This window comes from Hoplias malabaricus, chromosome 9 (genome assembly GCF_029633855.1).
Source record: "Hoplias malabaricus isolate fHopMal1 chromosome 9, fHopMal1.hap1, whole genome shotgun sequence".
In the NCBI taxonomy this organism is placed as follows: domain Eukaryota; kingdom Metazoa; phylum Chordata; class Actinopteri; order Characiformes; family Erythrinidae; genus Hoplias; species Hoplias malabaricus.
This window is the reverse complement of record NC_089808.1, coordinates 41,129,307-41,152,660: the sequence shown is the minus strand read 5'-3', so window position 1 is coordinate 41,152,660 and position 23,354 is coordinate 41,129,307. Positions and strand designations below refer to the sequence as shown.

General features: G+C 46.4%; 2 protein-coding genes across 9 annotated transcripts in view; one reads left to right on the top strand and one right to left on the bottom strand.

Annotated features, from left to right (window-relative positions):
• slc6a9 (solute carrier family 6 member 9) overlaps positions 1 to 14,902 on the top strand; it is a 76,493-nt gene extending 61,591 nt beyond the window's left edge. For all 4 annotated transcript variants that reach the window (XM_066680605.1, XM_066680604.1, XM_066680602.1 and 1 more), the window contains 11 exons: positions 442 to 573; positions 2,220 to 2,490; positions 5,537 to 5,669; positions 5,930 to 6,064; positions 6,196 to 6,299; positions 7,268 to 7,505; positions 8,018 to 8,152; positions 9,314 to 9,413; positions 9,506 to 9,606; positions 10,075 to 10,245; positions 10,910 to 14,902. In XM_066680605.1, the coding sequence (XP_066536702.1) occupies positions 442 to 573; positions 2,220 to 2,490; positions 5,537 to 5,669; positions 5,930 to 6,064; positions 6,196 to 6,299; positions 7,268 to 7,505; positions 8,018 to 8,152; positions 9,314 to 9,413; positions 9,506 to 9,606; positions 10,075 to 10,245; positions 10,910 to 11,146 (1,757 nt within the window). In that variant the 3' untranslated portion in view covers positions 11,147 to 14,902. The remainder of the gene's footprint in view (positions 1 to 441; positions 574 to 2,219; positions 2,491 to 5,536; positions 5,670 to 5,929; positions 6,065 to 6,195; positions 6,300 to 7,267; positions 7,506 to 8,017; positions 8,153 to 9,313; positions 9,414 to 9,505; positions 9,607 to 10,074; positions 10,246 to 10,909) is intronic.
• A 1,146-nt stretch (positions 14,903 to 16,048) lies between these two features.
• ccdc24 (coiled-coil domain containing 24) overlaps positions 16,049 to 23,354 on the bottom strand; it is a 30,317-nt gene continuing 23,011 nt past the window's right edge. For all 5 annotated transcript variants that reach the window (XM_066681526.1, XM_066681527.1, XM_066681524.1 and 2 more), the window contains 3 exons: positions 19,810 to 19,858; positions 17,959 to 18,046; positions 16,049 to 17,572 (listed from right to left, as the gene is read on the bottom strand). In XM_066681526.1, the coding sequence (XP_066537623.1) occupies positions 17,041 to 17,572; positions 17,959 to 18,046; positions 19,810 to 19,858 (669 nt within the window). In that variant the 3' untranslated portion in view covers positions 16,049 to 17,040. The remainder of the gene's footprint in view (positions 17,573 to 17,958; positions 18,047 to 19,809; positions 19,859 to 23,354) is intronic.

The window sequence follows — 23,354 nt, the reverse complement described above, 5'->3', positions numbered from 1 at the left end:
GATGTTTGGAAACTGAGTGATCAAACTACTGCTAGTGTTTAGAAAAGAGATGGACTGTTAACGATGCTCTCTGCTGATGCCATAGCTTTGGAAACCACTAGAAAATGGCAGCTAAGAGACCGCACCCCCACCCACCCCCTCCAGAGTAACATTGGGTTGATCCAAGGCAGAGAGAGAAATGGGGGGGACTCCTAACTGGGGCGACACTCTCTTTAAATAAAGGGGAAACACTGCGTTTTCTCAGAAATAAATTTTTAAAAATAATATTCGTTCTTCAAAAGCTAAAAATCCTTGTAGTAGACTTTGTTTGTGCGCTGTAATCTCTGTTTGTGTCATGTACTCTTCACACAGTGTAAATCCCTATAAAGCAGTGTTTAAAGTGTGTGATTGATAGCTGTGCTATAACTCTTTTACGCTGAGTGTGGCTCGTGTGTCTCTCAGGTGCCTTCATGTTCCCGTACTTCATAATGCTGGTGTTCTGTGGGATCCCGCTGTTTTTTCTGGAGCTGTCCTTTGGTCAGTTCACCTCGCTGGGCTGCCTGGGCGTCTGGAAGGTCAGCCCCATGTTCAAAGGTGAGGGACCTTTCTTTTTAAGGCGCTGCTGATCAGAGCACAGCTGATCCTTTACTCTTTCAGCCATAACTTAATTATTCAGATTATATAAATATAATAAACTTCTGTTGATAATGAAATTTAAAAGCAGTGCAAATGGTACCAAGAATGTTCAAATTATGCTGAAGGTTACGCCCCATGCTCCTGCTCTGGTGGGCTTTCTCTCCTCATACAAGGGTCCATCAGCAGCCCACACTCTGTGATGCTACGTTTCTAGTCTGACCGTAATGTCGACTCTTTTAAAAATACAGTATACCACCGTTTTTAAATGAGATTGTGAAATCCTGTACAGCTTCTGTTCTCCTGGGAAGGTTTTAGACGTATGTTTGAACACTGGATTTGATTGCATTTAGCCACATGAGCATTACAGAGGTTGGAGGATTGGTTCTGGATCAGAAACACCGCTCCAAATCAATCCAGATTTATTCAGTGCAGCTCCAACCCTCCAGAGAAGGTCCGATGTTTCATGGCCCAGTACTGCAGTGCTGTGTACACCCCCCTGGTCTGTACGCTGGGCACTGCATTTAATTTAATGCTTTTCTATGGAGATCACACAGGCTGTGGATAGTGGAAGTAGTGTCAATACACCTTGGGTATAGTGTGTAAAATGTATCAAATTACCAAGGGACACGATTGCGAAGATTTACAATATTTACAGTATATGTCCATACTGATTTTTAAACGTGTGTGTGTTCTGTGTGCCCAAATATAGTCAACACATTTAACTGTAGAGGTACTACAAAGATTAAACAAAGTTACCAGACTATTCTTTATCCCCTGTCCACAAGTGAGCGGCCGGTTTCAGTGACTGTCCCTTTAAATGATAATGAGCCACACCCTTCACTCTGAACTGTGGCAGGCAGCAGCACCAATTGAGGCTTCCTTTTCAGCTACTTTAGCTCAGGTCTCTTCCTTCTCTGCTCTAGATCTGCTCCTTCACTCTGGTTGTGTGTTTTTCATGGTCTTCGCAGTCTCTCAATCACCGGTCCATTCCTGTGCTCAGAGAGACCGTGTTGACGTCAGAACTGTGCAACATCAGAGATGCTCGTTTTAGCTCACGTTCTCTGGCTTAGGCAGCTCACTAAAATATGACAGGATGGTCTATTTTTATAGTGTGTGTTGGTGGGCTTCTGATTGACGTTAATGTGCGCATGCTGCTCTCAGTTTGCGTTGGAAACCGGTCTAAAGATACCCTAGTGTCAGTAAACGAGTTTTTAAAAAAATAAACAAAAACATAACGGCTTGGTCAGACATGCTAGGCTTCCTAGAGCCTCTAAATGTAGAGAATCATGAAAAGAGATGAGAATGTTGCTCTATTTCTATGAGGATTTGTGGGTAATATTGATGTATCTTTGCTGATTATTTAGATAGGAATCAATTTTAAATCCAGGAGAAGCGAACTGCGTAAAAGTAAACACAGAGCGAAATTGCTAATTCAAACAGTGAATAAATACTTACAGACAAGTCAAACTTCAGCCACAAACAGTCATTTTTTCTCCTCAGACGTGGAGCTTCTGAACGTAAACAAACTGAAGACAACTGCAGTTCCACACATTTCATAGATGTCGCCTTTAAACTCTGTTGTGTCTCTGTCACTCTTTTTCCAGGTGTGGGGTATGGAATGATGGTGGTCTCCACCTACATCGGGATCTACTACAACGTGGTGATCTGTATCGCCTTCTACTACTTCTTCATGTCCATGACCAACCTGCTGCCCTGGACGTACTGCAACAACCCCTGGAACACCCCCGACTGCAGTGGGGTGGTGGGCACTCACCGGACTAACGCTACGCTCGCCAATGTCACAGCTATGGTGTCTGAAGTCACTGAAATGGTCAACCGCACCAAGAGGACGAGCCCCAGTGAGGAGTACTGGAGGTTAGTGTGTGGACGCAGCTCTTCCTTTGGGATCTGCTTCTTACTGAGCCCTGGGTGTAGTGTTAATGCTCACATGTGCTCTCAGTGGAAATAAAGGACATTTAATAGGGAGTTTATCTCCCTTCTGCTGCTCTAAGAAGGCCTTATGCTAAATGTAGTGCCATTTCTGTGAGGATTCTATTGCTTCAAAGAGCAGTGCAGTCATATTTTACTTGATTTTACTTGAAAACATTGATGATTGGCCACTTTATTTGGGGGAGAAACATTTTTTAATGTGAAATCTCTATTAGGACTGGACAATAATTTGATATCAATATACATCGCATTATAAAATGTTTCAATAACTATGATATGATTTTTAAACACATTTTCAATATTTCAGTGTTCGTTATATACAGCATCGTCACTGACTGACAGCCATTAGAGGGCGCTGTCGACAGCTCACTGCACTCAGTTTAAAAACAAACAAAAACAAAGCCAAGAGGTTATTTGTTTTGTTTGATGGTGATGTTGTTGGCAGTTTTTCTGTGGCTTTTTTATTGTTCGAAATGATATCAGAATTATATCGTATTGAACAAACTTAAATGTATCGTGATACAGATTTTGGCGGCGGTATCGTCCAGCCCTAGTCTCTATTGAAACACCATCATTACACTCACCAGTGAAAACCCACAGTGATAAAGTCTGACATTGTCATCTTTGTTGAATAATTGAGGCACTCCCACTGCTTTTGTTATTTATTTCTCTTGTTATTGATGTTGCTAAACGTTGGTTTATTGGGTCCTGATTAATGTTTTGTTTGAGCGTGACCGGACAAACCCTCATGCCTTCTAATGCTTGTTTGTTATATTTTATGAGTATGAGCCTTTTAATAGATGGCCTACAGAGACCTGCGGTGTGATTCAGAAAACAGACGTGTTGATGGTAGGGTCTCACGAGTCTAATTGTATCTTCCAGGAAAAATAACAATTTCATAAGCACAGACATAAAGCTCAGGACAGTTATTAGAGTTTACTACTAAATCTACTTAACACTAGGGATGCGCCGATCCGATATTCAGTATCGGTATTGGTCCGATTCTGGCCTAAATTGCTGGATCGGATATCGGAAAGGAACAAAACATGCAATCCGATCCATTAAATATTTAAAAAATTGGTCGTAAGCCAATGCAGCACTTTCACGTAGGACCGGCAGGCTTCACGTGACAGAGCGATTGTTGTGAGAGGCCTGTAAACACGTCAGCAGTGTGGAGGTACCTCACAGTCAACGAAGAAAACAGCAAGACCTCCGAGTGTAATTTGTGTAGTGCTACTGTCTCACGAGGTGGTAGCAGTGTTGGGAACTTTAACACCACGAACACGATTAAACACTTACAGAAACGCCAGGGAAAGGAGCACACGGAATTTATCAAGGCCTCAGATGCTAACAAGAAAACTGTTTCGCATCAACAAACGCTGCTGGAAAACATTTTTTTTTTTCAAAGCAATTATTTTTTCAAAACATCGGATTAGTATCGGTATCAGCCGATACCCGAATGTAAAATATCGGTATCAGTATCGAACCTAAAAAACTGGTATCAGTCCATCCCTACTAAATACACTAAACAAAAATGGTTGCTTTTGGACTATTTTTTTTTTATCATTAGTGTTTTAAACGGTTGTCTGTGGAAGTAGATATTTTCTTCATGCTGTGGAAGCCTGTGTGAAACTTGACGGATGTTGGGGGGGGGGGCAGTATTTTTAGACCTGCGTTTATGTTAGCCCTGCCTTGAGCTGGGAGAGTTAAGCATGAGGCTGACATTTCCTGGAGACAATAGGTGGTAATGTTATTGTGTGTGTGTGTGTGGATATAGTCTTTCTGAATGCAGAGTCTCTGTGCCAGAGCTGGGAGAATGGAAGGCTTTGACAGCGAGGCGTGTGTACGTCTGTTGAATGACTTTGTAAAGGGTTTGTGCCTAGCTCTTCGGGTTGGGTTCGTCACTGTACCATGAAAAGCCTTTCTGTCACTGCCTTCAGTCACTCGAGCGATTCATTGTGAGGGGAGAAGTTGTTTTGATCGGGCCGTGGTCTTAAAATATTGGAATGCCTTTGTCTGACCCGTGTCGAGCTGCAGACAAACACGAGCTGTCCAGTGAACGTCAAAAAATTGGTGAAATGAAGCGTGTCGATGGAGAGATTGTTCCCGGGTTTGCAGCAGAATCAGCTTCTCTTCTTCTGGGAAGGATTTAGGCTTGATGTTGAAAGAAGGATTAGGCGTCTAGCCATGAGAGCATTAATGAGGTCAGGTAGTGATTGTGTGTATGTGCTTTGTCCTGGGCCACAAACACTGCTCCAGCTAATGACTAACCTACTGCATGGGGTTACACTACAGTGGCTTGGCATTGGACATGGGCCTTGAGTTTGGTGAGCAATCGTAAACGTAGCTGAGCGTTTTGAACGTTTTTACGGTGGAACACCACGTATAAGACGTTTAGTTACGCTTACATTTGGTGTACGTTACTTTATATTACAATTTCTTCCAACAAGCACAAACGTGGCTTTATACTTTAGTGGCGTTTACAGACAATGAATGATACTTGCCTTTGGTAATTTACCTGTCAGTATCCATGGCACCTGAAGCAGGTCTGGGCCAGGACTTGGATGGTAGACCTCTTAGCCTCTTGTGTGGCTGCTGGAAATGATGTTGATGGGGCCAAACGGGGGCGCTGTGGATCCCAATGACATGGACACTGTACTGAATAAACAGCACCATCATTGGGCTGAGGCCAGTAAAGATCCCAAAGGGCGTTTCTTGAAGACAGCCAGAGAGTTACCCAATGACCAGCTAAATATATAACTGTGGTCACTTCTGGCCTCCTGACTGTCCCCATCTTCAAACCAAACCTTTCTCTTTCCCTCTTGTTGTGTTTCTACCTTATAGCTGAGGTGTGGTTTAGATCGGTCGCCACGGTAATGTCCAGGTGGATGCTGCACATTGATGCAGTTTGAGGCAGCTCCCACAGAATGATCTAGGGGTTTAAATCATGATGTTTCCCCTGTTCTCCCAGGAACTACGTACTGAACGTCTCGGATGGCATCGGGAACTTTGGCGAGGTGCGGCTCCCGATCCTGGGCTGTCTGGCGGTCTCCTGGGTGGTGGTCTTCCTCTGCCTCATTCGTGGGGTGAAGTCTTCAGGCAAGGTGAGCAGAAGGTGTGGGTGTTTGTTGATGACACTGCTGCAGTCGCATGCCTTTGGCTACATTTACGACGAGTTTTAGGGGCTCGTTGGAAGGTTTGTAGGTTTGAACACAGTCCATTTTTGCCATTGAGTACTGTAGTGTTGGGGCTGGGACTGACTGTGTCTGATGAGGGGAAAGAACCGGTTCTGCGTTTTCATGTGCTGACTAATTCCCTTCTGTTTCTATTTCTCTTTTTTTGTTGTGCTTTGGATGCCTCTCAGGTGGTGTACTTCACAGCGACCTTCCCCTACGTGGTGCTGACCATTCTCTTCATCAGAGGAATCACGCTGGAGGGTGCTATCAGCGGAATTAAATACTACCTCACCCCACAGTGGCAGAAAATCCTGGACGCCAAGGTCAGCGCGCCGCCTTTTCCCAACATTCGTCATGAAATGCATTAAAACCTCTGTAATGCTCCGGAGAGTTGAGCTGAAATGTGAGACTCTGCACTGCCATCGCATCAGCGCTGTGTCTTTGTGTTTTACAGGTGTGGGGTGATGCCGCCTCTCAGATTTTCTACTCCCTGGGTTGTGCTTGGGGTGGCCTCATCACAATGGCCTCGTATAACAAATTCCATAACAACTGTTTCAGGTACTAAACACACGCTTCAGATTGTGCATGTTTTGCTTTAAAGGAACACTAGCTAAGGTTTGGGTTTCTTGCTCCTGGGGCTCCCCCTAGTGTTATCAATGTTTACAGCACTGTACTGAAATACGTGGGAAGGGGGGGGAGGTGCTTCTACCTTCCAAAAATTACATAGTGTGGTTTCTGCAGTGCTGAGCCCAGATTGGCCACAACAGAGGCTCAGTCATCACAATGATTCTGAAGCTGTCATTTTTAAGGTAAAAATATTACGTAGTGTTCCTTTAATGCCTCCCCAGTAAACAAGGACCGTCCCTGGACGTTCAAAATAGGTCTAAAAGTAGTCTGTCCGTCAAGGACATATTTTAAACGTCAATGGACGTCCAAAATCCATCTTAAAAAGTTAGTTAAGTGGTGACCAATCGATAACGTCAGTGGACGTCCAAAATGAATTTTATACAAGTAATTTATTTCGGGACCAATTAATAACGTCAATGGACGTCCAAAATACGTCTAATAGTCGTCTTTTCTATGTCTGTGTTTGGACGTCTTTTCAACTTTCATTTTCAACCTTAAGAGAACGTTGATTAGACGGCAGTCATTACGTTATTTCAACGTTGAATCAACAGCTAAATGTTTACTGGGAGTATAATTGGATAACACTCGCCCTGTGCAGGTCTGTCCTCTGTCGATGATGAAGCAGTGTCTTTGTCAGAGAATTCCTAATCATTTCTGGTTTAAAACAAAACACCTAAACATCCCTGGGTTGTAAATGTCTTAAAAATGAAACTAAAACAAATCCGGGAAGTGTTCTGTGAAGGTTGGCGGCTAAACTGTTGGGCCGTGAGGTGGAAAAGGTCGAGAACCCTTGGATTAGGGTTTCAGATGAGAGAGCGTCACAGTAATTGAGATGCGAAGAGATAATCTAAATTGAAATCTAGAGTTAATTTGTCTGATTTCATGTCTTTACTGAACAGAGACAGCATCATCATCAGCGTGACCAACTGTGCGACCAGCGTCTACGCCGGGTTTGTGATCTTCTCCATCCTGGGGTTTATGGCTCATCACCTGGGAGTGGACGTGTCTCAGGTGGCTGACCATGGGCCAGGCCTGGCCTTCGTGGCTTACCCAGAAGCCCTGACTCTGCTCCCGATCTCTCCACTCTGGTCCCTGCTCTTCTTCTTCATGCTCATCTTACTGGGCTTGGGGACGCAGGTAAACAAAGAAAACCACATCCACACTGCACCGTTCTCATATATTAAAGCAACCCTAGGTAGAATCTTTAATTTCAAATTACAGCTTTGAAATCATAATGATGCTTCACTGAGCTGTAATAAGGAGAACAGGGCCTCTGTCATTGCTACTTGGGGCTCAGCACTGCAGAAATGGCGCTATGTAGTCTTTGGAAGTGGGTAGGAGAAATCCCCACTTCTCCTTGATTTCAGGGCAGTTCTGTGAAGGTGACTTTAACTTTGCCAATATGGGGGAGCCCAGTAGCAAAAACACCAAATCGTACCTAGTGTTGCTTTAATCTGTGCAGAACTACATTACCCATAATTCATAATTCAGTCATTTTCATTGGGAACCTGCTTTGAATCGTTTAAATTGCTCTGTGAAGTGTGGGTTTCGAAGAAGTGAAAAGCAGCTCACACTTAAGACTCTGTTGCTTATTCTTTCACTGTGTAACATCAGTGCTCCTGACTATCCATGTTTCTGGGTGCGTTTAGTTCTGTCTGCTGGAGACTCTGGTCACTGCTATCGTGGACGAGATCGGAACAGACTGGATCATCAGAAACAAAACCATCATCACTTTCGGAGTCGCCATCCTCGGGTTTCTCCTGGGAGTGCCGCTGACCACTCAGGTGCGTCTTACACTGACGAAACTACAGAGAATTTACAACGACATTTATAAAACAGCGAAGTTTTACAAACGTTTTTCCATGCACATTATCATTATATTTCTTTAAAAATCAAACTTTTTGCATTTGTGGAGTTAAGATCATCTAAACTGGGAGAGAGTGTGTATTATGTAATACTCACTCTACCATTTAATTTATTCATTATCTGTAAGCGCTTATCCAGTTCAGGGTCGGGGTGGGTCCAGAGCCTACCTGGAATCATTGGGTGCGAGACGGGAATACACCCTGGAGGGGGCGCCACAGGGCAACACACACACACTGACACTTACGGACACTTTTGAGTCTCCAATCCACCTACCAACGTCTGTTTTTGGACTGTGGGAGGAAACCGGAGCACATGGAGGAAACCCACGCAGACACAGGGAGAACACACCACACTCCTCACAGACAGTCACCCGGAGGAAACCCACGCAGACGCAGGGAGAACACACCACACTCCTCACAGACAGTCACCCGGAGGAAACCCACACAGACACAGGGAGAACACACCACACTCCTCACAGACAGTCACCCGAGGAAACCCACGCAGACACAGGGAGAACACACCACACTCCTCACAGACAGTCACCCGGAGGAAACCCACGCAGACACAGGGAGAACACACCACACTCCTCACAGACAGTCACCCGGAGGAAACCCACGCAGACACAGGGAGAACACACCACACTCCTCACAGACAGTCACCCGGAGGAAACCCACGCAGACACAGGGAGAACACACCACACTCCTCACAGACAATCACCTGGAGCGGGAATCGAACTCACAACCTCCAGGTCCCTGGAGCTGTGTGACTGCGACACCTATCTGCTGCTCCACAGTGCTACCCTTCTACCATTTAATGACACCCTTAATTAAAGTATATAAGGGTTTTATGGTACAGTCGAGCACAAACCCAGCTCTGAGTTGTTATTAAAAAATGCTCAAGTACGGCAGAAGTTTGTTTTGCACAGTGTTATTTACTCTTAATAAAACACTTGCACCTTAACCATTTTACCAGAACTTCACACTAAGAACGATGCTGTAAAGCATTTGGGTTCTCCTTTCATTCTGTGAACACACACACAGTTGAACACCTCTGACAGTGTGGCCCTCTTGTGGTTACAGGCAGGTATTTACTGGCTGCTGCTGATGGATAACTACGCTGCCAGCTTCTCTCTGGTCATCATCTCCTGCATCATGTGCATTTGTATCATGTACGTTTACGGTAAGTCTGACGCGTGTTCCCCTCCACTGTTCTCTGCACAGTTGTGTTGATGTGTGGTCTGAGATCTACAGATTGTGTTTTTCCATTCTCAGGTCACAGGAACTACTTTAAGGACGTGGAGATGATGCTGGGCTTCCCTCCTCCAGTCTTCTTCAGGATCTGCTGGAGGTTCATTTCTCCGCTCATCATCACGGTGATCAGAATTCTTATTTGTTTATTTACATCCCCTATGTGCTCTAGTTTGAGCAGAGATCTGTGCTGAAGCCTTTCTGTAATCTGAATCACACCGAGCTGGTGTCCAGTAAATATTTACAAAAAGACTAATGTAAATTAAAAGATATTTTAATGAAAAGAAACCCAGTCTTCTGAAACTGAAAAGAACTTGCCGTATGTGACTTTCTAATGTAAATACTGTAAGAATTTTGATGCCAATGTTGAGACAGGGGTGGGGGAGGGCACTGCTGTGGGGTTTGATCCTTGTAATATTTTGATGAAAACGGGCCACGGATGTTTTATAAAACCCCAGAACTGTGTTCCTTTATTGGAGTTTCAGACTGAAGTCCTTATTCGCTAATGTTTGTAACATGTTCTTTATGGTGATTAACGTTTGTTCTTAACGGCTCTCACCTTTAACCCTCCTCCTGTGTTTCTCTGTCCTCAGTTCATTCTCATCTTCACGGTGATCCAGTACAAGCCCATCACGTACAATGACTACGTTTACCCGAACTGGTCTCTGGTCATCGGCTTCAGCATGGCTCTGTCCTCGGTGATCTGTATACCCATCTACGCTCTCTTCAAAATCGCCACCTCCGATGGAGCCACGTTCTTAGAGGTGAATTCTCACTCCTAGAGCCTAGAGTTATTATCTATAGATATGGAAGGTGTAAAAGGTCATGTTTTGCGTATTTATTATTTTTGTTCGCTCTGTTTAACGCGATAAAGACTTAAAGGAACACTAGGTAATATTTGGTGTTTTTGCCCCATGGCTCCCACTGCACGTGCAGAGTGTAATTCACTGTTACAGCACTGTCCTGAAAGCAAAGTGGAGTCGATGGAGGGGGTTGGGGTTAGTTTCCTACCCTCCCCCAAAAGTTACATAGTGCATTTTCTGCAGTGCGAAGCCTGGAATAGCAGCAACAGAGGCTTTATTCTTCCTATCACAGCTCAGTGAAGCATCACAATGATTTTGAAACTGAAATTTTAACTTAAAAATATTGCCTAGTGTTACTTTAATTATTTTTTTTTTAAGATACATGGTTTATTTGAATATCACTGAAAGGTTTTTATATTCTAAATTCCCTGGGAACCCTCATAAGTTTGTTATTTAATGAAATATAAAAATAAAGAAAGAACTTTATCATGATAAAAACAAAATAAAAGTTTAAAATAAACTCTTTTTTTGAACCAACAGTTTATTTTCTATAGAACCTCAGGAGCACAGTTAAACACTGAAGCGTTACTTTAATGATCTCGGTGTAATTCCCGTTTCTCCGCAGAGGTTGAAGTTCTCGCTGAGGCCGGATCCGAGCTGGGGCCCTGCGCTGCAGGAGCACCGCAAGGGCCGCTACGCCACGGGAGGCCCCGAAGGCGTGGAGGTGCGGCCCCTAAAAGAGGAGCAGAAGGAGCCGGAGAAGGAGAAAGAGCCTGAGAAAGAGAAGGAGAAGAAGGACGAAATCAGTCTGAGCATCCAGGGCAGCAACGGGTCCACGCCGAACCCCACGCCCAGCGCATAGAGACGGCTTCGTCCCGTTCCCCACGCTGCAGCCCCAGGGCCAGGCCACACTCGCTGGAGACCTTTACATATTGTAAGGGCTTTATTATTTCTAACCTCCTCTAGAGAAATCGGTTGTCATCCAAAACCTTTCTTTTCAGTTTGTTTCTGGTCTTTTTTTAAATTTAATAATACATGACATTTTTTTATGTTCAGGAAACACGTTACACACAGTTCATAGCGGGAGCACGTTGTTCATTTTCCTTCTGTGTAGTCGTATCTGGAAAGCCGCGGTAGGCGTCGGCTTCTCGTGTGTAGTGGTGACGGTGCCAGTCGGGTTAAAAGCTGAAGACCAAATATTCTTTGACTGTAGTTAAACACGCAGCCCCTAATCTCCACGCACCCCCCCTTTTCTCTGGAGCCCTCCTCCACCCTCCCCTGGGGTCGGAGCCATGCTTCTCTACAGTTCCCTCAGTTCCTAAAAAGGCCTGTTTTACCACTCGGTTGTTGTACGACACAAAGGATATTTTGCCTTCAGCTTTTAGAACAGCTACTGAAAGAGTCCTTGATCGAAGCACATTTCAGGCCTTGTTCAGACTCGCAGCTCAAATCCCCTGCGCACTGGTAGGTCGTAGTCTGGAGTCTGTCAGCGACAGGGGCTCCTCGTTCTCCCCGTTACACCTCACAATGATTTTGAAGCTGTAATTTAAAGATAAACATATTACGTAGTGTTCCTTTAAGAAGTAAATCAGATTTGAGCTGCAGTGTGAACACCGCCTTTGCTCCCGAACCCATTCTCAGGGTTGCACACCGTTTTATTTTATTTTTATTTGTATTAACTATTTTCTTTTCCCCGTGAAATGTTCTCATCAACGACCCTGAGTTCTCCATCACAGCCACTGTATATTTGTTTACCTGAGAGAGTATAGAGTATTTTGGTAAAAGGAAGCGTTTTACATGAAGCACACAAACTTCGTCTCGTCTTCCAGTCGCATCCGAAAGGAGCATTAGAGCGATGACAGGAGCAGCTCCACAAGCTGTGTTCATAGGGCAGCGGTGCTGCCGTTATAGCCTCAGTACTGTAGCTAACACACACACACACACACACACACACATAGATTCTCCCAGGATAAGCTGAAAGGCATCATGCCATCAAAACACAAACCTGACAGGCGAATACCTTCTAAACCCCAGAGGCGCTGCTGGAGTGTGTGTGTGTGTTTTATTTGTTTTCCTCTTTGTCCTCGTCACACTGAAAACCTGCGCTAGCACTGGAGCGCTCTGAGCCAAGCAGATGAACGAGTGCAGGAAAGCTGCCTAGGAGTTAATGTTGTGATTACGGGGAAGCGTTTATGTATCAGTCCTCTGTACTGAACTCTACTGAGCTCTAGTCGGTATATTTCACCTAGAATATAACCCTAGAATCGTCTTCACTTCGCCTGTCTCTCACTGTTGTATAGTAACGGATAAATAGTCTTTATTTTGTAAAGAAGAAGCTAGAGTGTCATGAGTAATAACTTTTAATGTTTACCATTCCTCATCCGAGACTTGATTAATTTTAGTGTTTTATTTTTGCTCTGATCAGAGAGGAGAGAGTCTGGGCTCCTTCTGGTTCCGGCTGTGGTGGGGAGCCGAGCCGAGCGTGGCCCCCCTCTCGCGGCACGTAGGGTCACAGTGGCACAACAGCGTGGACGCCGCGTCCTGGTTTCACTGTGAAAATGTTGGGGATGTTGCCAGACACCACTGGGGGAAGGGGGTGATCTAGTAACGCAGCTGCTAAAGTTCTTACGTATCAGTGACGCGCTTGGGTTTGTTTTCCTTTTCTTCTGTTGTGTTCCCTCGCAGGTCGTATCTGCTCTTCTCGCACCCGAGTGTGTTCTAGTACCGTCTCCGTAAGCCGAGCTCACACCGACTGAAGCACATTGGCTGAGACCAGTAGCTTGAATCTGATTGGAGGAGGAGGGATGTTTTCTGCAGTTGGAACAGTGCTAACCCACAAAAATCAGGCGCTAACAAATCTGGTCTCAAGCCAGTCGTGTTTGACCCCGTTTGACCGGTCAGTGCGGATAGCGTTTGGTTTTTTTATACGACTTTATTACAATCTGTTATTTCTTTATGAGCCGAGTGCGAACAGCAAGGTTTAAGAGCGTTTCGGACATGTTTAAAAGTCATCAGTAGTGTGAGCACCTCTGCGACAGGAAATAGGAGCCGTGCAGCAGGCCTCGAGATGCTCAGTCTCCATTGGAACTATTTTGTATTTTGGGGGAGGGAGTGATTCTATCAGTATGACACCCAGTAGAGTTGGACAGTAATTCAATATCAATATATCGCAAAGCCAAGAGGTGTGTTTGACAGTGATGTCACGTTTGTTCTGGGCTTTCGTGTTGTTTTTTTATCAATATCGGGTTCATATCGGATCGACAGAGATTTAGAAACATATCGTGATATAAATGTTGGCCGCATCGTCCAGCCCCCAACACCCAGATAGCAACAGTGACCCTAGTCTGGCTCACGTTCCCCTCTTTCATGGCACACTGGAGTAGACCCCTCCATTTTGCCGCTTGATGGCCACCAGAAGTCACCTTTCACATGTGGATTTGTAACATGGGCCACATGTCGTTTACCAGCACTGACCATGGGTCCAGATGTGTTGCATCTCTCCCAGAAGTGGCCCACGTGAAGGATGGCAGTCGCTGGTGTCCTCTGTGATCATCAACTGTCAACAGCATGGAAAGGGTTTACACTGAAAACTAAACCTTGTTGTCGAGGAGCAGCTGTCTGTGGCTCAGGGGCAGAGCCTTGGTTAAATGCGACGTAAAGGAAGGAGAAAAAGCACAAGAGAAGCTGGAGTTGAACAGAGGAGGAAGGCTCAGCTTTCCTCAGCACGGCGTTAAGAGCACAACAGCGTCGTTACTGATACCAGCACAAGTTAGACATCAGTAGCACTTTCACCCACCTCCCCAACTCTCTCAGTGGCCGTCGTAATGTGGACGTACTTTACACATAGATGACTTTCACCTAAACCTTCTTACGCCACATTATTCAGAGTAGCCTTTCACACCGGCTGCATGGGGCATGCATCGGCACAGCGGGACTGCACATGGTGCTCTAACAGTTTCAACGCAGACACAGTAAAGAAGTCGGTTACAATCGACACCAATAAACACATCAGCTGTCGTTTAAGTCACAGCAGCATTTCAAAAGTTCAGTTCAAATAACGAGACCTGGTTCCTGATGTTGGATCTCTTTTAAAACTAAAAGCTGTGCTTACATTTATTCACCGTAAAGATTATTTCAGTAATACACAGGTGATAAAAAGTCCTGTAGATGGCATTATCACAGGACAGTGCAGGGCGAACAGGAGCCATGTTCACGTCCTGATGCCTCTGGTGTGAAATCAAAGTCAGGCCAAATGCGACGTTTCCGTAAAACCGAATGCCCACGGTCGTATAAAACGTGACTGTGACGTTAAGATCATAGCCCCACCGCTGCTGCCCCGTACGAACGGACACGGTCGACCCATGCTCACATCGCCGTATGACGGACAGCGCGGCTCATACCTGCGTCTGGGTTCTGCGAGGAGGAACCACCCCTAAAACCTTTGGTCCGGCCCTGAGGCGAGTCTGTTCTCCAGCCTGCAGTCGTAGAGACGAGTCGGTAGTTCGCTTTTGCACCTGGTCTTGCGCTGCCCCCTCTCCATCGCTGTATTGTACAATAATGTAAAAAAAAAAAGTAATCATTAATAATTGGACTGCTGTGTACGTGTGTTTTTATCGGATCGGGGAAGGGGTGGGAGGGAGGTTCCGTATCGTAGTCCGGGGAGGGGAGAGTTCTTGTTTTTTTTTGGGGGGGGTTTGTTTTCCTTTATTATTATCACTAGTCTGATAGCTGGTGTTCTGTGTACCGTGTCCTGTGTAGTGAAGTCCTACTGTTGAGACTATGCTTAGTGTAGGATAGCATCAGTATGCCATATATCAGTCATGCCATTTTAATCAATATGTAACTATCCGCGTCGTCATTTAACACAATGAATCTACCTTTGTAAGGAGTTTTACTTTGGTTTTATTTTTATAGTTTACTAAAAAAAAACTGTATTTTATCTTCGAGTTGTATCTTTATGCAGTGACACTACTTCCTTTGGTTATTTGTCCTCAAGCTCCTTAAAGCCAGCCGCTATCAAAAACTCAAAAACACAAAAATAAAGAAAAGTATTGCCAAACTAACACTATGGATTGAAACTTGAAATACAAAGGATTGCTTTTTCACTGTTGACGAAGAAGGACGATCACCTCTTCCACGTTTGTTCCGCGGTTTGAAGCAGTGTTATACCTCTCTCGCAGTGTTGTAGTTGTCGACTCGGAGGGGGGGGACGCGTCCCGACATCTCAGTAACAGCTCCTCCAGGTCCTGCCCAGACACTGACCAATCGATGCCATGTATTCAGTGCTTATTTCTTTTCTTTTTCCAGTGTTTGGCAAATGTTTTTTTTTAACCGTGAAGGAAAATCTGCTCCTTTTGTAAAGGTTGGCTTCACCAAACTAACGTCCGAGTTATTGGTAGCGATTAATCCGAGTTATTAATGATAAACGACGAGCTATTAGTGCGATAACAGCCTTGAGTTAGAAGAAAAAATGAGATGTTTCTGTCAACACCCAAAGAGTCTGAAATTTTAAGTGGGTGCGTGGATCTGACACCTAAATTCAACATTAATTCGGTATAAATTCTTAGTGGTGGGTGGTTGATTTCTGACTGCGTTGAAACGCCCCGGAGCTGAGATACTGACATTGTATAAAAATACAGTTTGACCCTTGATTATCCATATCCTCCTTGATTATACACATCCACATCCAGCCATGTCCATGTTCTAGCTCTGCACGTTCTTGTGGGTTCGTCAACTAGCGCTGCACAATGACAGTAAAGGGTTAACTAAACTGTGAACTTTTCTCTCTGCTTCTCCGAGGTTCTCCCGGAGAATGTTTAATTTCTGAATGAAGCACCATGCATTTTCGTGTTGTTACAGCACTTTACAGTGTCACTTTGATGATGTTTAAAAGCACCAGGTGTTAGTCTCCCCCTCGCGCCTGAGCTCCACAGTAAAGCGAAGGCTTCACGCTCCGGCGACACGTGTGTGTCCGCTCCGAGCGAGTGTTACATGGAGTAAAAAAGTACTGTGTGGTCAGGGAGAGTGAAGCACAATGAAATGAACTACGGTACTTTCTCTCAAACGTATCTAACCGTGTCTCTTGAAACTTAGGGCCAAATCACATTGAAAATTGTCTTAAGTCATGTCAGCTGTATGTATCTTAAACTGTTCAATTTCAAATGGTAAAAAATAAAGTTTATTTTAAAGATCATTTGTTACTGTGTGGGATTTTTTCTGGATTCATGTTCAACTGCTTCATTCACTGCAAGGGCTCAGTGGGTCCTGAGACTACCTGGAATCACTCTCTCACACACACACGGACCCAGTACCTCAAGTCAAATGTGCTGAATGGGTAAAGACCTAAGGGACATTCCTATTGGACACAGGCCTCATCTCTGGGTCTAAGGTGTGTAGCGAACTTGTAAATCCTGCTTCGTGGGACAGGTGTAGAGAAGAAAAACATTAAAATATTCTAAATATTCAGAGCAGGGGGTTACAGGAGCCCCAAAAGCAACACTTGAGTAAAGAAACGCTGTTTTTAGTCATGGAAAAAGCAGCCATTAGGTCAGAGCTCATATCAGACTCTACAGACCTGCTGTCCTCGGTGACCAACCTGGTACACAGCACGGTCAATAGACTGGACGCCGGCTCGTCCTGCATTTCTTCTGAAGAGTAGTGTTAAGGAGTTGATGAGGTCACAGAGTGTGGACTTTGAGGATGTCTCCAGGGCTGAGGGCACCATATGGGACTGAGGTATAATTTCTATATTCCATCTCAGGAGGAGCTATGAAGGCTTCCAGCAGGAGGCACAGTCAGTCTTTTGCCTGTCCGCTGCCCCCTGCTGGACACTTTGAGAACTGGAGGAGGAGGAGTGGGCAGCAGGGTCCTGGCTCTGCCGTCCTCTGTCTGGCGACCCAGCTGTGCGGAGCTGATGGAGACAACTGCAGCTGGGCTCTGTCTGGACGGTGCCACTCTCATGGGACGCCCGTCGTGCGTTTCAGTCAGAGAGGATGCAGAGTTACTTAAGGGCAGGGAACGACTCTCTGTGGAGAAGGCTGTGGACGTCCAGAGACTCAGGCCGGCGTGGGAGTGATCTGGGTCCAGGTCCTGAGGAGGATTGCCAGCTGGGGATGAGGCTGGAGGCTGTGTGCCCCTATGGGATAGTCTGTGCCTGGGCTTGCCTGAGTGAACAGGCCTGCAGGAGTCTGGAGGTGGGGGGTTAGGATATAAACAAACCATCCTAGGTGAGATTGAGCGGTTCTCCAAAGCCGGGTCATCTGCACGAGTGCCAGTCCGCCACCGATCCCTGAAAATAGAAATAGTAGAAACACGACAGCTGGGATATTTATATTAAAGGCCCTTTGGGTCACTACAGTTATAGCCTTTAGATATTTGATCAGCCCTAAAACTCCAGCAGCACTGCCGTGTCTGATCCACTCTACACCAGCACAACACACAAACCCTACATTGTGGGGCCTTGTAAGACATTAGTGAACAGAGCACAACACACAAGACAATAGCCTCCTGTGTGGTTTACTCTCATTTACACAGTGTTATACAGACCCCACCAGCAGAATGAGACGTGCAAGCGTTCACTCTTCTGCGCCTGACAATGCTATCGTCTGTTCTCCCTCTGGCTGGAGAGGCGCTTTAAAAGAAAGGAAAGCTGTGAGTGAAGATACGCAGACACACCTGCTGGGCTTGGGCTTATCTGAGGTCTCCCTCCTCGAGCGGTGGACGTCCAGGTCTCTCTGGATAATGCGGCGTTCCTCTTTCAGCTCTGCGAAGAAAAAGAAAAGGCGTCAGAGCTCTGCCAAAAGTCTGGCCTCGGTCTCAGAACCACCGGAAGCCCCCTTCAATCACAGCCCGCTTCCAATCTCCAGTAAACGCAGCTAATCAGGCCTCGTTTTAAGACGGGAGCGGGTGCGGTATCGCTCTGCTGTGGAGACTGGCTGAGGAGATGGGCCTGGCTGTCTGTCAGACATGTTTTTCTGGCAGAGCTTTAGTGAAGGGCAGCAGCAGGCAAGATGGCAGCAGCCTGTTTAGCGCTGCCTCTGAACAAAGCAGGCTCCGGATGAGTGCGGCTGCCAGAGCCCGGTTGAAGGAGATTGAAAAATGTCACCCTTGTGGAAGACGGAGATAGAGGAACGCTTCGGAGGCAGGGCACATTCACTGATAACAGGCTCAGAAACCTCATTCGGCACATGGTTTTCATCCCGAAAGCAGTCCGGTGACCAAACTCTGAATAAGCTTTAAAGGAGCGGTCAGATATTCGTCTCAACACAAAGAAGCAGTGAAAGCAATAATGAATTCATTAACTTTCCCTTTGGTCTAAAAAGGTGCAAATGACACGAGACGAAGAAACAAAAAGTGCTTCGTAGTCCCAGAATAAACCAGTTAATGCTCCATAGAGTGGGTCCCCACCACAGGGTGGCCATGTTTAAAAGCTAGTGCTGCTTTTCCACTGCGTGAGTGAGCCCACCTACACTGCTCTACTCATTTTTAGTCCCTGGTATCAGCTCCCCAACAGAAATGTAGTGAGCTGGTGAGAGCAGGTGCTAGGTGCTAAGATGTACCCTGTGCCAGGCTCCATATCTGTTTAATGGAAAAGCAAAAATGTGGCGCAGAAACAAGTTAATAATAAACAGTAATAAAGATACCATGCAGTGGAAAAGCACCATAGGTGTCAGTCAAACGTTTCATAACGTGAAGAAGAAACTCCTTTAAGAAAAAAGCTGTGCCCAGAGGTGGCCAGCAGCTCGGTACGTCGGTGGGTCGCTCCAGACCAGAATGATCCAGAAAGACAAGGACCCAGCGGTCCACACCTCAGCCCCGAGCTGGTGATCGATGTCGGATGTTCTGAGAAGTTCACACTGACCACATTTCCTGTGGCGATCACTGCACCCGACCAACAGACCTCCACCCACTTCTGCACTGTGGGAGTGCTGTGAGACAATGGTCATAAATTCAGCACTGAGCCACTAGATGGTAGTGAAGGACAGTACCGCAGCTCGTCCAGCAGCACATCTGGATGTGGTTAAGAGCTGGGAATAGGCTGGTGTTAATGGGTGCAGATAGTTTAGATGAAGAACTGAGGCCAATCAGCTGAGTGTGGTGAAGCCGTATCCACACCTACAGTCATTAGCCTAATTACACTGGACTAACCTGGAGTTCACAGCTTCATGTCCAAAGGTTTGTAGACACCTCTGTAATAAATAAACTCAGTGTTTTAAAGGTGAACACACATCTGGGGTGTTCTGAAGCAGCTGCACATGAGCCTGAGCTCACTATGCTCAGTGCCATGGGTGGGTAAGAGGGCTGTGGAACGACGGAGCACCATCCAACACCTTTTAGGAATGAATCCTTGCTCATGTTCTAGCAGCTAAGTGCCAACAAATCCTCACAGGAATGTTTCTATATCTCGCGTAAAGCCTTCCTAGAATCTGGAGACCGTTACTGCAGTCTCTACTGAGACCCTTCATCACGGAAAACGGGGTGAACTGTTGTACACGTGCAGTAAGGAAAACTTCAGCTCACACTGACCTGTTAAGGTGGGCTCCCTCTCCGTCTGATATTCAAGCTCCACACTTTCCTGAGACACACACACACACACACACACACACACACACAATGGTGAAACAGCTCTGCCATAGTTAGTTGCCCAGCACTGATGTATATATTTAGCTACTCAACTTCCAGTGGGAAAGGGATATATAATGTTTTCAAGATCATTTTAAGCACAATATTCCACATCACCCCACCGCTGTGGCCCAGTACGACAGTTCTGACCGCAGAGTCAACCGCTCTATCCACTAAACGATTCAACAGCACACTTTCAGCAGGAGGTGGCCTCGTAAAACCAAGCTGTTCTCCTCCAGCTTCTATACCACAGCCCCATGACAGGCTCTTTAGACCTGGACCCACTTCCCCAGCACTGCATGAGCTCTCCGAGTCCTCCACCATAGTGGTTCTTCACCAGTGGGCCCTGCTGAGGGGGCTGTTGGCCAATCAGGTTTGTGCTGTTTTGTGAGATTCTTAGAGCGGCCGAAATACTCCCAGACACCTTGTCTTTGAAGAAATATACATGTGTCCGTTAACACACAGCAAAGTAAAGTAATACAGATGTGCCCCTTTTAATGCTGCCCTTCAATGATCAGGACCCCCACAGAGCAGGTGTGATGTGGTGGTGGATCATTCTCAGCGCTGCAGTGACACTGACGTGGTGGTGGTGTGTTAGTGTGTGTTGTGCTGGTGTAGAGTGGATCAGACACAGCAGTGCTGCTGGAGTTTTTAAACCCTGTGTCCACTCTCTGTCCACTCTGTGAGACACTCCTCCCTCGTTGGTCCACCTTGTAGATGTAGAGTCAGAGACAGTAGCTCATCTGTCGCTGCACAGTGTGTGTCGCTCGTCCTCTAGTCCTTCATCAGTGACACAGGACGCTGTCGGCTGGATGTTTTTGGTCGGTGGACTGTTCTCAGTCCAGACACTGAGGGGTTTAAAAACTCCAGCAGCACTGCTGTGTCTGATCCACTCTACACCAGCACAACACTCACTAACACACCACCACCACGTCAGTGTCACTGCAGCGCTGGGTGATCCTCTGGAGGTTCTGAACAGTGTGAAAAGGGTTATATAGAATACATCACTGCTAATTTGCTGCAGAATTAAATGGTTAGATTGAATAAATGTCCCTGTAGGCTGCAGCGTTGTGGTCGTCTGTGTGGGGGTCCTGATACTTTGTAACTAGCGGGTCATGACCACAAAAATAAGACCACTGGAATAATTAATGAACCGACAGCATTGGAGGACCTCGGCTAGCCCCACCGCCCCCAGCAGACCCTCTCTCTGTGTAGTTTCTGTGTGTGTTTATCTGATAACAGCCCTCCCTCTGGGTAAGTGAACTCAACTGTTGTGTGCAGAGACCCCTTGTGGCAGACGTGTGGTAAATGAGGAGGAACTGTAACCACTGCATTCTCTTCAAACACAACCCCAGCCCCCTGCCCACAGCAATGAAACCCAATCCAGAGAGAGAGAGAGAGAGAGACAGAGACAGAGACAGACAGAGAGAGAGAGCCGAGAGAGGGAGAGAGAGAGACAGGAGAGAGAGAGAGAGACAGAGACAGAGAGAGAGAGCCGAGAGAGGGGGAGAGAGAGACAGGAGAGAGAGAGAGACGGGAGAGAGAGAGACGGGAGAGAGAGAGACCCAGAGAGACAGAGAGAGAGAGAGACGGGAGAGAGAGACCCAGAGAGAGAGAGAGCCGGGAGAGAGAGAGAGAGAGAGAGAGAGCCGAGAGAGGGAGAGAGAGAGAGAGCCGAGAGAGGGAGAGAGAGAGAGACCCAGAGAGAGAGAGACGGGAGAGAGAGAGAGAGAGAGAGAGAGAGACGGGAGAGAGAGAAAGAGAGAGAGAGAGCCGAGAGAGGGAGAGAGAGAGAGACCCAGAGAGAGAGAGACGGGAGAGAGAGAAAGAGAGAGAGAGAGCCGAGAGAGAAAGAGAGAGAGAGAGCCGAGAGAGGGAGAGAGAGAGAGACCCAGAGAGAGAGAGACGGGAGAGAGAGAGCCGAGAGAGGGAGAGAGAGAGAGAGAGACGGGAGAGAGAGAAAGAGAGAGAGAGAGCCGAGAGAGGGAGAGAGAGAGAGACGGGAGAGAGAGCCGAGAGAGGGAGAGAGAGAGAGACCCAGAGAGAGAGAGAGAGAGAGAGAGAGAGCGCCGAGAGAGGGAGAGAGAGAGAGACCCAGAGAGAGAGCCGAGAGAGGGAGAGAGAGAGAGACCCAGAGAGAGAGAGACGGGAGAGAGAGAGAGAGACGGGAGAGAGAGAGAGTACTTAGCTTACAGTCCCCTGCACTGGGCTGTGGAGCAGTGGACGTGAGATCTCTGAGCTGATGGCAGAGCTAATTACCCTACATCATTAACCTGACCTCGGTAGCGTTCCAACATCTAATATAATGCCTTCCCAGAGGAGCACATGGTGTTACAGCAGACACGGGCACTGACTCCCTGCTCGTACCCCTTTATTCCCCAAAAAATGTAGGAGGATCGCAAAAGTACTGACATAGTTCTGGCCAGACAGGAGCGTTCCTCAAGAACCAGACATCAATCTTTTCCAAACGGCTCAGTAGCACCAGGGAAAGTACCTCATTACCAACAAGTGGAGCACACCTCGTAAAAAGAAAAACTGCTGCTTCTAAAGCTCACGACATGGAGTTCCCTGAAAAAACGATGTTGGAACTGTGTGTGTAGGGGATATATCAACATTGTGGGGACCTAAACCTGTTTACACACTCACATTGTGGGGACTTCTGTTCCATCATCCACACCCTCTCCCCAGCAAAGTTAATCCCTAGACTTTAAGGTGGGGTTAAGTTTATAGTCAGGGTTCAGGTTAGGGTCAGGGAAAGGGTTAAGCAAGTGGTGCTCATGGAAACGAAAATGAATGGAAGTCCCCACACTGCACAGAAACAGAAGCGAACTGTGTATGTGTGTGAATGGAATGCAGTGCGTGTGAGTACGAGTGTGACAGGGATAGATGGTTTCCCCATTTGCTCGGCACTTAGAGGGTCCACATCTGGAAGTGTGTTCTGTACAGTTCAGAACAGAGTGGAAAGAAAGGTTTCCAAGACTACGAGTGATGTTATCTTTGCGTACGAAGCCAAACCATGACAACCACGTCAGTCGTACTAAACCCAGTTGAAGGAAAGTCTTGGTCAGTGCACGTTTTGTGTGTTAATACTTGGAAGTAAAGAAGCCAAAGGTAAGTGCTATAGAGAGTCCTCCGCACGTGGCTCCAGTCCTGCAGGGGGTCTAAGTGTTTCAGCCGAGGATTTACACTCGACTTCTGAACAGCGTTGTGAAGGATTTCACTCAGAAAACCACTAGCGAGGTCAGGTGCTGATGCTGGATGTTTAGCTCTGGATCTCCAACAGTTTACAGTCCACAGCGTGACCACAGTGAGTGCACGATGAAGGGGCTGAATTCACCGACTCTAAGGGGTGGCTACAAACATTTAGACAAAGTTTAAGCGAATCTCAGTTATAAAGAAAATGAACTAAAATCCAGTGCTGGAACTGGCCTCCGATAAAAACACAATAA